At 42.3% G+C, this 17454-nt stretch overlaps 1 protein-coding gene across 1 annotated transcript; it reads right to left on the bottom strand.

Annotated features, from left to right (window-relative positions):
* Nucleotides 1-5: 5 nt before the first annotated feature.
* Nucleotides 6-15157, bottom strand: LOC142483519 (uncharacterized; the record flags this gene model as incomplete). The annotated part of the gene is made up of 6 exons (XM_075583520.1): nucleotides 14608-15157; nucleotides 13449-13544; nucleotides 10282-10380; nucleotides 7797-7938; nucleotides 6524-6702; nucleotides 6-6107 (listed from the first exon to the last, which is right to left on the bottom strand). Coding segments are annotated over exons 3-6 (6438 nt in total), but the record flags the coding sequence as incomplete, so codon positions are not given.
* Between the last annotated feature and the right edge of the window lie 2297 nt (nucleotides 15158-17454).

Here is a 17454-nt window from a genome sequence, read left to right as displayed (position 1 = left end):
TCATCGTGTTTGTCCTCTTCGATAGTGCCATCCGGAAACAACTCATATTTATTCTCACCACTTTGAACAATCAGATTCTGGTCAGGAAGAGTACAGTCAGGTATTTTCACCTTTGCATCCTTAGTAAAAGGTGTAGAAAATGCTAATTTAGGAATTTTTACCTTTGGCATATGACCCTTCATGCCTTTCGTCTTCTTTTTCTCAATATCAGCATCTGTAACCGGAATCTCAACTTCTACATCAGCGATATGTATCATTTCTTTTTCTGAAATAGGTATTTCTATCTCTCCCTTCTGTAATGTGGTTATGCTTACTTCTTGGCTTTCAGATTTTGAAATGTGTTTTTCCTGCTTTGTCCTATGCTTTTTCTGTTTACTCTTTGTTTTTTTACCTTTCATTTCTGAAGTTTCAGCATTGGTATCTGTGATTGATCCATTTACATATAGAGCTGGGGGAGTTTTTTCATGTGTTGCTTCCCTTACAATACCAGTATCTTGGCTTGCTTCTTGCTTCATTCTGATGCGACCAAACAGAGGCATCTTAAAGGTTTTCAGTTTTAAAGAACTTTCCTGCTTCTCAGGTTCATTTTCATCTACTGTGGTGCGTATTACATTCTCAGTCTCTAAAGTTGTTTCATCAACATTACTCTTACCAGGAGGAAATGTAATATCCACGGACTGTGCACTAGTTTTAGGCTTTTCCCCTCTTTTGTCAATTTTGCTAAATGTAGGCATTTTGAAAGTCGGGATTGGAATTTTCCAACCTGAGGAATCTTTTCTTTGTTCATTAGAAGAGTCATCAATTACATCCATCTCTGATGTTTCAATGTTAACTACAGAATCTTCTGTACTTATGGGTAAAGGTGGAACTGGAATAACCAGTTTCTCTCTCTCAAGATTTATATCAGCACCTTCATCCTCATACTCAGGTACCATGAGATCAAGCTTTCTCGTTTGGAAGTCGGGGTATTCAATTCTGCTTTCTAATTCGGCTGCTCCTTTTAGAGCTAAGTCATTTTCTTCTCCTATTTCAACAATATCCTGACATGGTTTTTTATTTGTTTCAGTCCAACCAAATGTGGGAAGTGTAAAGGCTGGCAATTTGAAAGAACTTTCTTGCTTCTCCAGTTCTCTTTCTCCTGCACCTACACCTCCTTTAATCTCCAATGTCCTTTCTTTGATCCCAAGATTACTAGTATCTTTTTCCAATTGAAAGACTGCTGATGAAACACTCCCATCAGATTGTGTGAGTTTAGGTACATTGATAGCTGGCATCTGAATTGTAAAACCTGAAGATTCTCCCATTTTCTCAAAAGTTTTAGGCTTCCTCTTCTCGACTTCTCCTTCAACAGATATGTCATCAATGTCAGTGTCCACTGCTAGCTGTGAAAAGGGAATTTCCACTTTGCTTCTTTTGCCTACTTCAATCTGCTTGGTGTCATGGGCAATAACACCAATTTTTGGCATCTGAAAGTGGGGGAATTGAATGTTGATATATTGGGCAGGCAGCATTGCATGATCTGTTTTTCTAATAACCTCTGTTGACATATTACTTTCCTTTGTGTCAAAAACTTTTACCTCCATTGATTTATCCACTGATAGGACCTGTCTGTCCATTTGAATGTCTCCCCCACACTCAAAAGAACCATACGGAGGAAAAGCAGTATCAGGTTTTTGTACACTGACTTCCATATCAAGCTTTGAATCTGTACTAAATGGTGTGAATAACTCTAATTTAGGCATCTTGACCTTTGGAAGCATGCCCTTTATAACAGTGACTCCTGACTTTTCTTTTTCAACCGTGATATCAGCATTTGCAGACGGAATATCAGTCCCTGAACCATCTTGTTTAATTAAACACATATCACCTTCCAATTTGGTGACATGTATGTCGACCTCATCACTTTTCATTTCAGTTATTGATTTCTTTTTTTTGGTCTTTGTTACTTTTTTCTCCGTCTTTCCTTTGATTATCTCAGCGATTTCAGTATCAATCTCTGTTGCTTGGAGTAAGACCTGCTGGTTTCCCGTACTTGCTTCATCAACAACCTGACTTGTTTTTCCTTTTGTTCCAACAAGACTAAGTGAAGGGAGTTTCAAGGATGGCAGTTTGAATGGACTTTCGTGTTTCCCCTGGTCACTTTCTCCAGAGATGAATTCACTTTCCGTGTTCAGCTCCTTTTCTTTATTCTCCACAATGCTCACTTTTTTAGACATTGCTGTGTCTAAAGATGAAACATTAATATCAGTCTTTTTGTCTGATTTATGAAATGTAGGCATTTTAATTGATGGCATTTGGATTTTCCAACCTGATGATTCCTTTCCTTTCCCAGAGGTTTCAGTCCTATTTTCTACTGCTGAAGTCTCATTTGTAAATGGAGCTGCTTCTGCATTTCCTGCCACATTTGAAGACGAAATGTCTACTGTATTTCTTTCAATGACCTCACCTGTACCATCCTCCTTCTTTTCAGGCATCACAGCAGATATATTTGGCAGTAGGAAATGAGGAAAATGAACAGTGATTTCTGCCACTTCTGCGTTGTCTTGAATCACATTGGTTGCTGTTTGTGAAATATATATATAATTCAACTCGTCACTGGATGGGATTTTAATTTCAGTGGTAATCAGATCTTGAATTTTCCCAACTTCATAACCACTCGGTATGTTGACCTTTGTAACATGTCCCTCCATGCCTTCTGTCTTTTCTTGCTCTTTGCTCATAGCGGATACGGCAGAAGAAACCTCCGCATTGAAATCATCTAAACTAATAGTCTCCTTCTGTGCAATGAAAAACTCTGCATGCTTTAGTTGTGTTTCTTTTATCGTCATCTCTGGGATGTTCATCTTGATGGGAGATTTCTCCAAATCGACTGACTTTTTCTTAGACTTTTTTATTTTGCCCTTTGTTTTTTTGTTTTTTTTTTCAGTTGTTTCACCAGCTACACTTGTAATGGGCATCTTAATTTCCAGATCTGCAAGAGCATCCTTCTGTCTCTGCTCACTTGGTTCACCAACAGGATGGCTTGTTTTCACTTTTGACCCAATAAAACCAAATGAAGGTAATTTAAAAGTTGGCATTTTAAAAGAACTGCTCTGCTTCTCTGACTCTTTTTCTTCAATTTCAGTGCTTTCCGAACCCTCAATTTCTAACTCTCTTGTGCCAACTTCACTTCTACTCTGATCTCTTCTTGATAAAGTATCCACTGATGGGAAACCAATATCAGTCCTTTTGTCCGATATGCTCCACGTGGGCATTTTACTTGATGGCATTTTGATTTTATAACCTGAAGAATCTACATTAGTTTCATTACTGATAGTTTCTACTAATGGAGCATCAAGAGTCATATCATCTGCATTTACATCTACTGCTGATGCTGAAGAATGAATATTCACTGTGGTTTGTTCCAGCTCTTCTTCTGTATCTATTTTGCTGTCGCCTAATGCTGCCACACGCAGTTTTGGCATTTGAAAATGAGGAAAGTCAATCTTGCTTGTTGTGCCCCTTTGGACTGTCATACTGGCTGTGTTTAGAAGAACTTCACTGGATACTTCACATTCTTTTGTGCCAGGAACTTTCAACTCACGGTCACCATCAAAATATGTAACAGACACGTGGACTTCTTGATCTTCTTCAATATCATTTATAGCTGAAGGGAACGTCAGCTGATTTTGATCCTCATTTGATTCATCACTGGTTAGACTTAGCGCGGCTTTGGACACACTGTAGTGACCTTTATGTCCCTTAAATTGGGGGAGTGATACTCCAACTTTTGGTATTTTCATTTTAGTTTTTTTGAATATGCTTTCTTCACCCTCTACGTTTGGTTCAGTGCTACTCTCAATGTTTTCACTGTCTAGATCTTTGATCTCAATATCTGCTGCTGTTGCATAGGAGGATTCTCTTAGATTTTTGATACCATCCTTTTCTTCGGCACTGCCTGTTCCTTTTCTCGTGAATGAACTAAAAGAAGGCATTTTGAATTTTGGCATCCTCATTACACCCTCCTTGCTTCCAGCATCAATGTCTGTATATTTTGTTTCATATTCCAATGTCAGTTTTGTTTTGTCTTTGTCTTCTCCATCCAGGACAGCTTTGTCAGCTAAAATCTGATCTGGGGAAATCATGTCAATGGTTGATACTTCCACTTCTGATTGAGTAGATTCTGCTGGGATGTTTACAATTTCTGTTCTCTTTAGTATGGAAATATCAAACGTTTTAGTTTGACGCTTCTCTGTGTCTGAGGTAGGGAGATTCAGGTCTGACACAGGTAAGTCTGATTGAAGTATTAGACTGTCACATGTCAGTAAAGTATTTTCATCAAACATAGAAAGAATTCTTTGTTTTTCTTCTGCCCCTGATGTTTTAGCTACATTAATTGTTTTATCTACTGCGGTAGACAACCCCACAGCGGGTACCTGGATTTCTGGAATAAATATTTGCATTCCAGGTCTTTCAAAGTCTGCTTTCTCCATTTTAGTCTTCAGTGAATGGTCTACTTCTACATGCACTCCTGTTGATATTGGAGCGTCAACCTTTACTACAGAATCCTTCCTCTGAAAATATGTTATATCAGGTCTTTTAGCATCAATATTTACAGTGATCGCACTAGGTTGGTCCTCGTCTTCAGACTTGACTAATTTCTTGTGTAGTCTTGGTAATTTGGGCATTTTGATAATTGGCATTTGGAATTTCCACCCTGACACCTGCGGCTGTTGCTCTGGAGGCTTTTGTTCAACTGGAAGATCTATGGCTTTAATATCTGATTCTTCCTGTTCCGAGATGCCAAATGATGGCATTTGCAGTACAGGTATTTTAAATTTCCACTCATAATCTTCAGCTTCTAGAGCTGACTCCCAGTCCATCTCATTATTATCTTCCCTGCTACCTCTTTCAATTTCTCTATCTCGTTCTGATGTTTTAATTTGTGGTTCAATTACAGCAACAGCATCATCAATTCTTTTTGGAGGTTTAAAACTTGTACTTCCTTGTTCTGCCTCTGAAATTCTGACTTGTGTTGTGTTAATTCCTGTGGAAGGGTGTGCGTCAATATTCAGGCTCCAATCTGCCCCCTCTGCTCGACTTTCCCTTGCACCTTTTCTTCCGGCATGTGGGATTTCCACATTAATATCATGATCTTCAGAATGAAGCTGTTTGGGTTTTGTTCTTACTTCTTTATGAGAGGGATGGGCAATTTCAAACGTTGCCTTTGTTAGCTTTGTCTTTGTATGTTTTCCACCTTCTGTTTCTTGTTGTGTGAGACTTGCAGTATCATCGTACACTTGTTGTTGACCTTGCGCAATGGTATCGTGGTAAAGATGCTGCGGTAGTTGCCTAATCTGCACTTCTGTTGTGCTCAGCTGTGTTTGAGATATCTGGGGTGTGAGCGCTGGGATTTCAGACACAGTGGTCTCAACGTTATGCGCGGTTGTTATTCGATCTTTTTTGGGGATTGGTGATACTGTGCATGGTGATGGCAGGTTTTTCTCCTTTACTATGATAACTTCCACTTCAGGACACTTCTCTTTAATAACTGAAAATGTACTTAAATCATCTCGTTTGTCATCTTGCCATTCTGCAGCCTTCCCAGGCCCTTTACCTGAAGAAATGGAAGAGTTGAAAGACAGTCCTTTCTTGAGCTGGCTTTTAGGCATGCCGTGGTGATCAACACGTACGTTTATACTGCTGTCTAAGCTTCTTTTCTCTTTTGATCTTCTGTGCGGTTCAGAAACCTTTTTGTGTTCTATCTCTGCGATGTGCTCTCCATCTGTCACTTTCCTACTGTGGAGTTCCATCCCTTTTCCAGGAAATTCTCGTTGATATTGAGCCTCCTTTTTCTGTTCTGTATAGATTTCTCCTTCCTGGAAGTGAGCCTCAGTCAGTTTTGACGAAGTCTCTGGGGTTTCATCTTCATTTGTCTCTGATGTGCTCCGTGACCTTCTGTGACCTAGAAATGTTGTATTTTTAATAGACTGAAACTTGGGCCAGGAGAGCCTTTCTTTTTTCGACCGCTTCTTTTTATGCTCCCGTTTTTTTACGGTTTGGTCAACTTCAATTTTTTCAGAAGTGGCAACTGCATCACCGTAGGACGTGTATTTGATATCTTTCCCCTGTAAGTGCAAACATGTATGCCTAGTAAATAATTGTAACTACTGTAGGACTTAAATAACTTAAATGAAACCATTTCACAGCTAGGCCTGTAATGTTAAGCAATTATATTAGCTTTTTTTTCGTGTAATTGGTCTTAATTTAGATAATGACAGTTGCAGATTACATCAAATGTTTTAAAGCATTTATACATTATAAATGACCATTTATACTCGCACTTATCTATCAATAGTGACCTGTATAAGCTTTCTGCAGCACATGGATAAACCATGCAAGTCAATTTCTAAAGATGTTATCATTCTAACGTTTATTGTAATCATGTGAAACAAAACTAATTAAAAAAATCATGTTGAAAAAGGGGGCGGGGGGGATATATTTTTCATGCATATACATATATATTTATATAGAGATTGTATACCTGCATCTGTTTTTCTTTCTTGAATTGTATGACGGATTGCATTTTTTCTCTTTCGTCTTTTCCAAACTTGCGTTTCAGATGAAACTGTACCTTGCACGACTCCGAATGCTGCAAAATCTTAAGCGCATCCTCATATGTGATATTGTCAAAAAATATTGTAGCACTTAAAAGTTGGTCACCTACAAGACAGTGAGTTTAAGAAGCATTATTAATTACATAGGGTGTATTTTTGTAAATGTTACGCTTGCCTTTGTAATTATCTGTTGTCCCAAAAACATATTTTGAGAAATAAAATGTAAATCATCACTCTTAAAAAAACTGCATTTTTATTATATAAAAACAATAACAATTATTTCCCAAGACAAAAAGAGCAACACGTTTTTTATACTCACAAAAATTTTAAAATGATTCCGATAACTGAGTTTGCTGTATAACATATCAATCAGCTGAAGGTGGCAAGAAATTAACAGCTTTGTCTCACAAGACACAGTAACCAGAAAGAGCAGCATCAATATACAGTACATGCACACTGACCTTCCAGTGTATATACATGCACTCTGAGCTTCCAGTGTATATACATGCACTCTGACCTTCCTGTGAATATACATGCACTCTGACCTTCCAGTGAATATACTGTACATGCACTCTGACCTTCCAGTGTATATACATGCACTGTGACCTTCCAGTGTATATACATGCACTCTGACTTTCCAGTGAATATACATGCACTCTGACTTTCCAGTGTATATACATGCACTCTGACCTTCCAGTGTATATACATGCACTCTGACCTTCCAGTGTATGTACATGCACTCTGACCTTCCAGTGTATATAAATGCACTCTGACCTTCCTGTGAATATACATGTTCTCTGACCTTCCAGTGTATAAACATGCACTCTGACCTTCCAGTGTATATACATGCACTCTGACCTTCCAGTGTATATACATGCACTCTGACCTTCCAGTGTATATACATGCACTCTGACCTTCCTGTGAATATACATGCACTCTGACCTTCCAGTGAATATACATGCACTCTAACCTTCCAGTGTATGTACATGCACTCTGACCTTCCTGTGAATATACATGCACTCTGATCTTCCAGTGTATATAAATGCACTCTGACCTTCCTGTGAATATACATGCACTCTGACCCTCCAGTGTATATACATGCACTCTGACCTTCCAGTCAGCACAAATCAAAGATGGCTTCCTCCAGAATACTGAAAAAGAAAATAAGTACTGACTGACACTGGTCCTCAGGGACTGTACCTTCTTTTATGCAGAATATTTGCGAATCTGGAGATTCCTTTAAAACTTCGGTTACAGTTATTCCTTCTTTCCCTCCGCCAACTATTCTAAATCCGCTGGCACATGCCATTGGTTCAGTGTTCAAGTTCACCTCCATCGGTTCCTACATACACAGAAACAGCGCATTATCAATAAGTTATATGCTAAAAATACAAATTGCAATACAATCAGCACCATGTACTGACATTACGTGTTACTGCCACAATACCAGTTTCCCAGATGTATCAGTGAGAGTCGCTGTTAGAATATCTAATGCTATTGTGGAAGTTTTGCTACCTGTGGGATGGAAGTACACAAATTCTGCAAAAACCTCAAAGACATCTTAAAAGCATTCAAAATGATGGTATTTAATGTGGAGTCACAATAACCACTGCAACAACTTCAGGGGTAGAGGATTACGTGGTTAAAACCTTTTTAATTCCATGAATCACAACTACAGGGTAGAAATAAAGAGACGGACAGTTATAAAAACTGTTTTCTGTTGGTGATACAATAGCCAACAGAAAATGAAATGGATTTACTCTATGATACAGTGCACTTATAAAAAAACACAATACAATAAGGCAAAAGACCAATAGCAAATTGAAGGGTTTTTATGGCCTATGTATAAAGTATTACTAGAAGTCATTTTCCCACAAAACACTGTAGCCAGTGGCGGATTTTAAAAAAATGCCGCCCTTAGGCACTTATCTGGTGCCACCCTCATCCTCCAGCGCTGCTCCGTCCCATTGCCATGTGAACGCGATGGCGTGTGACATCACATTGCCGCCAACGCATGTGTGATCGGCGCTTGCCGGCCGTGCATGTGCGATTGCCGCTTGCCAGCCGCTCGTGCACGTGCGTGATCAGCACTTTTCGATCGCGTGTGCCGCTCCCAAATTTTAGGCCTTAGGCCTGAGCCTATCAGGCCTTATGGGAAATCCGCCACTGACAGCAGCAAATAAATGTGATTTTGATGTCAGATGGCCGAGATTAGTTGTTATCTATGGTGCATATTTGCAAATGATATGTAATATTAAGTGTAATACAATCACTGTCTCTATGTGCTGGAATAGGGCTGGACTTTCCAGCGTACAGAGAGTTAATCTCCCTAGAGAAGCCAAGAGCAGCTGCAAACTAACTGAGCAGGCTGAACTCCTGATTGCACATGGAGTTTTAAAAGACAGGAAGTGACTACACACGGAGAGAGACTGCTGTTCCCAACGCAACATCACGTGACCCCGCAGCATCATTTGGCGATGCGTCGCTGGAAGCCAAGATAAGTGAAGTTACAGAAGGCTCGCGCGATCCCCGGCATTTACTTTAAATGCCTTCGGGGGAAGCACGGGGCCTCTGTAACCGTCGCACCCCAACAGAAAATTTCACGTGTCCCCCAGTTTGCGCAACCTTGATCCACATAATCAAGAAGGCTGGACAATGTTATTTCTCCTGTCCAGCCCACTTGCTGATGCTGATGACCAAAAATGGCCATATAGGATCCCCGTCATGATGTAGAGACCCATATAAAGGCATCTAAATCATCCAGGGGTTGCAAAACCCTACATCTTACCTTCAGCACTGCGGGGACACGGCATCTCAAAGGTCAGTACTGGTATTCTCTCCCAGCAGATGCTCCAAAAGGATTAATGCTGCAGGATCCCATTCAGAAGCATGGAACCCCGTTAATCTCCTGGGAAGCTGGCACCGAGAACAGTAAGTCTTGCTACATGTGTAAATGCACTTGTCTGTGTGACTCATTGTGTGTCTGGGCAAGCAAAAAATGCCTGAGTGATGGGCAACCAATGAGCCAGAGGGCTGGCCAGGTGGAGAGTTAAGCGAGTTGGGTGGGACGTGCCCGCCTGCTGGCAGAGTGCTTATTCCAAAGATAGAGCATTGTCCTCCACCCACCTTGCTCCTAATTTGTCAGCACCCAGTCTTCCATGTTTCAAATGGAGCCCGGGAAAGTATAAAAGCTGACGCTGCTCACCGCTCTACAGTAGTTCTTGTGTAGTCTCGGTGTTTAGAGACTACCTGGTGTGGGCACTGCGGACCCTCAGGCGGTCACGCCTTGTTACTGAAGTACGGGCGGATCAAGATGGAGAAAACGAGGGTATGTTCGCTTCGGCAGCACCCACCACACAGCGAGCTAGGAGTCCCCTGTACCCTGAGCTTGTGGTGCGTTATTGCCTTGCCTTTGTATTGTGTTGCTCCCTGGTGGCTCTGGCCAGAATAAACTATCATTTATTTCATTCTCCCATTCTGCTTTGTGCTGGCGATTCCTGGTAAAAGTCTGGTCTACCGTGACATACTGTATGTCAATTTTCCTTTTCTCTTAGCAATCAAGAACTCTACCAGCTGGAGCAAACTATATTCGTTAAGGAGCAGCATCATAGCAAACTTTTTTTAAAATAATCCTTACGGAATAGAAGAAAATGTGCTCAATAGTAATGGAATATTTTGTACTCACTTCTGAACCACTCATTTTTGCATAGGGATGTGAGGCTCGTTTAAAAGAAGGCCTCCTTAAACAGCTTGAATACTCTGAGTCTTCATATGGTGAACTATCCTGTAGTAGGAGAAAATAATAATATACTGTAATAATAAAAATAATATTTCCACATTTTACACTGAGAACCTAATTTATTTTTCACACATATAAGACATCAGAAGCCAGCCAGCACTATCAAAATATAAAAATACCATACATTACACCAAGGGTGAGCAAACTTTTTATGCCGAGCCCCCCTTTTTATCCATGAAATTTCTCGGGCCCCCCCTGCCTGATGTAATCAAAATCACATGGAAATAAAAACCTTTATTAAACGGTATACAATGTAAATACAAATATATCTAAGGCCACGCGTAAAGTGCCCGCGACGGAGACGCATGACGTCACCCGTCGCCGCTAGCAAATGTTGTATTTCACGTGGTGGCGGCGCGGGCGACCAGGCCATTGATTGGTTCAGGGGCTGTCACATGAGGCGACAGCCCCTGAAAAATCAAATATTGACGGCTTCAAAAAATCGCGTTGCCTCGTCGCGCTTACTATAAGCGCACGCGGCGGCAACAATGCATTTGTTTTCGGGCGACGACGCGTCGCCAGCACTATAAGCGCAGTCTAAATACTTACATACTTCAACAGCTCGCTCTTGCAAAATTAGGCTGCGTCCACGCTGCCGCTGAGAGCGGTGACATCACCAACTCTCCAAGCGTGAGCACAGAGTGTCCTGCATAATTTTGCAAGCACGAGCGGGGAAGTGTTATCACTTTTTTTTCATTATTTCTGTACATTCATAGTGTGATTGATACAGTGGCAGCCGACCCTCACACTTGCAGAGGATCGCAGCGAAGCAGGTTCCCAGCGGAGGAGAGCAGGAACACAGCGCTATTGCAGGGCAAACACCGGAAGGTGGGGTGTTTGACATCAAAGCGCTCGCGCGTGCTCCTCCCCCAAACCTCCGCATCACGTGGCCGCCACCTGCACTATTCTGTTCGGCCGCCCGTGCACATCTTTGGCTGCCCGCCCGCGCACATCATCTTGGCCGCCCGCGCACATATTTTTCATCTGCGCACCCAGATTTTGCCGCACGCGCCCCGCCTAAATAATCTTGCGCCCCCCCCCCCCAGTTTGTGCAAAGCTGCATTCAATCACAACACCCCCACACACATACAATCACAACACACACAACCAACACTCAATCACAACAGCCACACACCCACACACAATCAGACAACACACACAGCACACACACAATCAATCAATCACCACACACACTCAGCCACCCCCCCCCACACACACATACACACAACCCCCCCCCACACACACACACTCACCCCCCCTACACACACACATTCAACCCCACACACACACTCAACCCCACACACACACTCAACTCCCCCCCACACACACACACTCAACCCCCCCCACACACACACACTCAACCCCCCCCCACACACATACTCAACCCCCCCCCACAAACATACACACTCAACCCCCCCCCCCCACACACACACAACCCCCCCACAACCCCACACACACACAACCTCGCACACACACACAACCCCACACACACAAAACCCCCCCACACACACACACACTCAACCCCCCCCCCACACACACACACACACACTCAACCCCCCCCCCAAACACACACACAACCCCGCACACACTCAACCCCCCCACACACTCAACCCCTCCCCACACACACCCCACATACACACAACCCTCCCCCCACACACACACACTCAACCACTCAATCCCACACACACACTCAACCCCCCACACACACTCAACCACTCAACCACACACACTCAACCCCCCCACACACACACTCAACCCCACACACACACTCAACCCCACACACACTCAACCACACACACACACACACACACACACACACACACACACACACACACACACACACACACACACACACACACGCACACACACACAACCCCTCCCCCCCACACACACACAACACCCCTCCACACACACACACAACCCCCCCCACACACACACACAACCCCTCCCCCCACACACACTCAACCTCCCCCCCCCCACACACACACACACACAATCCCCCCACCCACACACACACACAACCCCCCCCCGCCCCCACACCCACACCCACACAACCCCACACACACACCTGGTGGGTGGAGGGAGTAACTAAGCCTGCTCAGATCCCCCCATGTGCTGCTGAAAACGGGCGGGTAACAGACAGGAGGAGGAGGGCTTGTCTGTGTGCAGGGAAGGCCCCGCAGCAAGGCCCCGCCCCCTCTGCAGGCAGACACAGCAGGGAACTGGAAGTAGCCTCAGCACGGAGCTTCTGGCCCCGCCCCCAGGTTTCCCCGCACGCAGCCCGCGCCCCCCCTACATAATCTTGCGCCCCCCAGTTTGCGCACTGCTGCATTACACAACAGAAAAATAGCCACTAGGAAACATTGGAACGGCAACTCTGACATTGTGTTATTTATAACACTCAATTGGCATTGACATGTTCGGGCGAGGGAACAGGCATGTGGTCAAAAGAACATCAACATTGTTACTGAAGTTAGGAAAAAGTAAACCAGGTAACATCACAGGTAACTGAGAATATAAATATGCATCTTTTTCAAGCAATATCCTAGATGAGTGTTTTTTGTAAATAATTAGTTCTGTACTATGAGAAAACACTTTTTTTTAAACTCTGAATGACATTTTTAATGTATTATAATGCAACAAGCATTTTTTGTTTCTATAGCAAACCTTTACAAAGTCACATCCCCTTCCTCTTCTGAAACAGGCTCTGGCACACACCCCTTTTTGAGCGCTGCTCTCTCTCTAGCAGTGAACCAATTGTATCTAGTGACTGCCTGGTCATATTATCTTCCCCACAAAACTTTGCATCTTTGGTCCTCTTCTGCTGCACTGACAGCCATTTAGTGAACCCCCGAGCCGAAATTTGTCGACGATCGATCACAGGGGAACGGATAAATCGGCAACTTACTAATTACGTGTCATTGTTTGGATTGTATTGATGCACATATTAAAGGGGGGGGGGGGGGCGGAGACACGGCAGCTTGGACTGCTGCTTTAAATATATATCGAAGTAAATTCTGCTATATGCAGTTTTTAACTATTTTTGGTCTTACCTCTTGATCAATATAATATTCATTTATAGCATATTCATACACTGGTGATGATCCTTGTGGTCTTGGTCGTACGTGTTCTATCTCCCCGTCAATAGTCTGCAAAGAAGAAGAAATACTGAATTATTTATGTTCAGTTTATTATATTTATTTATAAAATGTTTTACCAGGAAGTAATACATTGAGAGTTACCTCTCGTTTTCAAGTACGTCCTGGACACAGAGTTATAACAATACATGGTTACATTAATTGAACAGAGGTTATGGAACTAGTCTGTCTTTTCACTGGGGCGATCAGATGCATATAGCTGTAACTGTAAGGCCTCGCTCAGACAGGCTGCTACGTCCACGCGCTTGCGTGCGCGCCTCCGCCGCGCGCTCCTGCAGCCCAGCGATCTGTGCTCAAACAGTAGGAGTTGGGTCGCGGCATTTGGGGGCGTGGCAGGGGCATAACGAACACGTCACGTGAGCTGGTTCGCCTTTATTGGCTGAACCAGCTCACGTGACGCGACTGCAGCTCCAAATTTCAATTTGGGTTGTGGCGGCAAAATGTCGCAGCGTCAACACTGTAGTTTGCCGCCACAAGCAGTTTCTAGTGTGACAACTGCCATCCACTAGACTCAAAGAGTGACGATCGTGTGCGCGCACGTAAGCACGCGCACGTAAGCACGCACACGTCGCTACGCGGCCTGTCTGAGCGAGGCCTTACATACGCCTATAATATATATTATCTTTAACTTTGCATGCGATGTCTTGTATATAATGTATACCCTGCTCACTTATGTAACTGTATTTGTAACCATGTATTATTTGTCACCTTAACTATATGCCCAGGACATACTTGAAAACGAGAGGTAACTCTCAGTGTATTTCTTCCTGGTAAAACATTTTTATAAATAAATAAATTTAAACAACAAGTGTAATATCTTAAACCTAAGATAGGAAAACAAGGCAAGGTGTATATGGCTGCTTCTATTTTAGCTTATGGTTTCAGAAAAGTATGTATACTTAGATCCTTAACGGCTGCTACATCAAGCCAACTTCTGCTAAAAGGAGCTACATTTGTGTAATGTTTCATGATATTATTGGAGCACATGAAATATCAGTTGACTAAAAAGTCACATATTGTTACAGCAAAGTACACATACTGTACGATCACTCACAGTGTCGTCTTCTTCCACATCCCCATCAGGCTCCTCTGATTTCAATGGTCTGTTGGAATCTAGAAAAATGAAATGGATGTTCTAAGAATGTATTAGGTAAAAATAAATATCACTAACTTCAGAACTCTGGCACATTACATTTCTGGTTTAGCAAAACGTGACACACTGTGTGGGCTCATTTGCATGTCGTTTCCCAGAATCCCTGGCTGCAGAGGAAGCATTGTATGCTAAGAGATAATGGCGAGAGGCAGGCCTGTCTGAGACGTGTGAATGTGCTCACAAGGGGTATTTTTTTATGTGCTGGTTTATTGTAACACACATTATTCTGTTGTAAAGCTTCTTCACAGAAAGTTGTGTGTCAGTTATTTTCTTTATGCAAATACAAAAAAAGGCAAAGTTTGTACAGTGTAATGTGTTTGTGAGAACGTGTGTGTGCATGAGGAAGTGTGTGTTATCCATTTAACATTACATCCATCCTACTCATATTTTAATCTTTTCTTTTTTTTTTTTGACAAATTTGAAACTGAAGGGTCTCCTGAGGGATCTCCTGAGGGGTCTCCAAAGGGATCTCCTGTGGGGTCTCCTGAGGGATCTCCTGAGGGGTCTCCTGGGGGGTCTCCTTGAGCTAAACCATCCTATTTTTATCTCCGGCGATCCCCCGTCTCCTGAGATTCTTTTTTATGTGCTGGTGTTTCTGATCCCTATTGGGAAATCAATATGGCTGCCATCCAAGGCTTACTCCCATGGGCCAAAAGGAAGCTGGACTGACGTCAGACCATGACATTGCAGGTTCCTGTTGGATGACTCCGGCAGCCATCTTGGATTTGCCTTTCACTTTACCAGCACATAAAAAGGGCAAAAATCTTGGGCATGGGAGGGAAGTGAGGAGCGGATTCCCCACAGCTGAGAATAGTCCAGGGAATGAATTCTGTAAAAAAAAAATTCAATTACAAAAATGGGAGGGACGGGGTTGGAGGGGGGGGGGGGGTTGCTTTAAACAGCACATTGTAACATCAGCTGGATAAGAAACGTAAATTACAATTTTAAAATGTTCACTCTTGAAATGTTGAAGAAATGTGGACCATTTATACACCTTTCTCCCAACACCTTCATTGCACCTCAATAAAAAAACACCCACACAAATCCTCTATTCACACCCTCTATCTACTCCTTCCTGCTGCTGGGGATCGCCCCTAAGTCTGTAGCCAGACATACACACCTGATCTCACCCACACCTCCCTGCCATCTCTTCCCCTGTAAATGGTGTTAACATTCTGATTTAATACTAACTAACCTTAAATCTCGCCCACAAATCAAGCATCCCAATATCCTGCACTCATGGCTATTGTCCCACACCCACAGTCACTCCTACCACCCATTGTGGCCAAGCACTGCCATCTACAGCACTTATTCCCTCACCTGCTGTCTCTAAGTCTCCTATCATACCACTTAGATTGTAAGCTCTTCAGGGCAGGGATTTCCTTTCCTATTGTCTGATTTTGCTGCACTTATCCTAAACAGTGTACTATAAACAATTCAGATAGTACATCATATACTGTAGGTCCCAGCTACAGTATTCAATGGGAATAGTTCCATCTTTCCTCCAGGTTGTAGATAGATCAGCTGAACCACTTACCACGTACCAGACAACCAATCTTCACTCTGTATCAGTACTATATACCAAGTTTCCGCCACAAGGTGGCAGCAAGCAATAATATGAGACGGTATTATAAGGCAAAACTCTTCAGTAAAGGGTGTTAGTTATGGGCCCAGAAAAAGCACAAGGTTTTCTTGTGATTAAACTTCTGAGACTGCGCAGGTCTTATCAGATGTGAAGAGACCTCTGATGAAGAAATCTCTGCGATTTTCAAGGCTTGCGCACGAGAAAACCTTGTACTATTGATATGTTGGCCCATTAGAAGGTGTCACAGTGTACAAAATGTCTTTTTCTAATGCAACATTTTCCAATAATAGCACAAAACACACATTACTGGATCTACTGAACTTGTCTGAATCTCTCTGAGCTGAAAACAATATCATGTACGGGAAAAGCTATATTTGTAACTTATAAAAACATTTTGCATTATTCTGAAATTACTGCAAATGGAACATCATTTGTGCCTTAATGATAAACCGAATGGTCCGGGTTTAAATTAAAATAATTACTTTCACCTCTCTAATTAGATATTTAGATTTCTGAGTCTGTCGGGGGACCATAGTCATGAATATCCTGACGTTATTTTCATGTCTGCAATAGAGGTCTGATTCATTTTACACTTAGGGAAACCTGGAACTATGAAACCGTAATACTATTGTACATGAATTTCAACAAAATAAAACCAGGGTGTTCAATGCAAATGACAAATTATTAGATCATGACATTTTTTAAAGAACGAAATACACTTCTACAAGCCACACCTATAGCTGAGGAGCTCAGGGTGATCCGCAGGGTTAGTGACATTTCATGTATAACATGGTGTATATTATAATGTAAATATTATAAATGTATTTTTTATGAAAATCCTTTCAGATCCGTTTTCTCTAAGCAAGTGCAAAAAAACGTGTTTTCCTTTATTGGCAGTTCTTTTCTCAAAATCTACCAAGCCAAATTTCCTCAGCTCTGGACACTCACTAAAATAACCATGACTTGGATGGATCTCCGCAATGTTCAAAATATACAATGGGCTTAAACAGAAACAGCCAGAAAACCTACATTTACCATAACCACACCGATATGACTATATAATTACAAATAATAAACACACTTCAGGACACTATCAGCATCACCATGAAATAATATTACTGCATGGTGTTTTGTCTTAGAATGGATTTCAGAACAGTGTAGGC

The sequence above is a fragment of the Ascaphus truei genome, unplaced genomic scaffold, assembly GCF_040206685.1.
Source record: "Ascaphus truei isolate aAscTru1 unplaced genomic scaffold, aAscTru1.hap1 HAP1_SCAFFOLD_3314, whole genome shotgun sequence".
In the NCBI taxonomy this organism is placed as follows: domain Eukaryota; kingdom Metazoa; phylum Chordata; class Amphibia; order Anura; family Ascaphidae; genus Ascaphus; species Ascaphus truei.
This window is presented reverse-complemented; position numbering and strand designations above follow the sequence as displayed.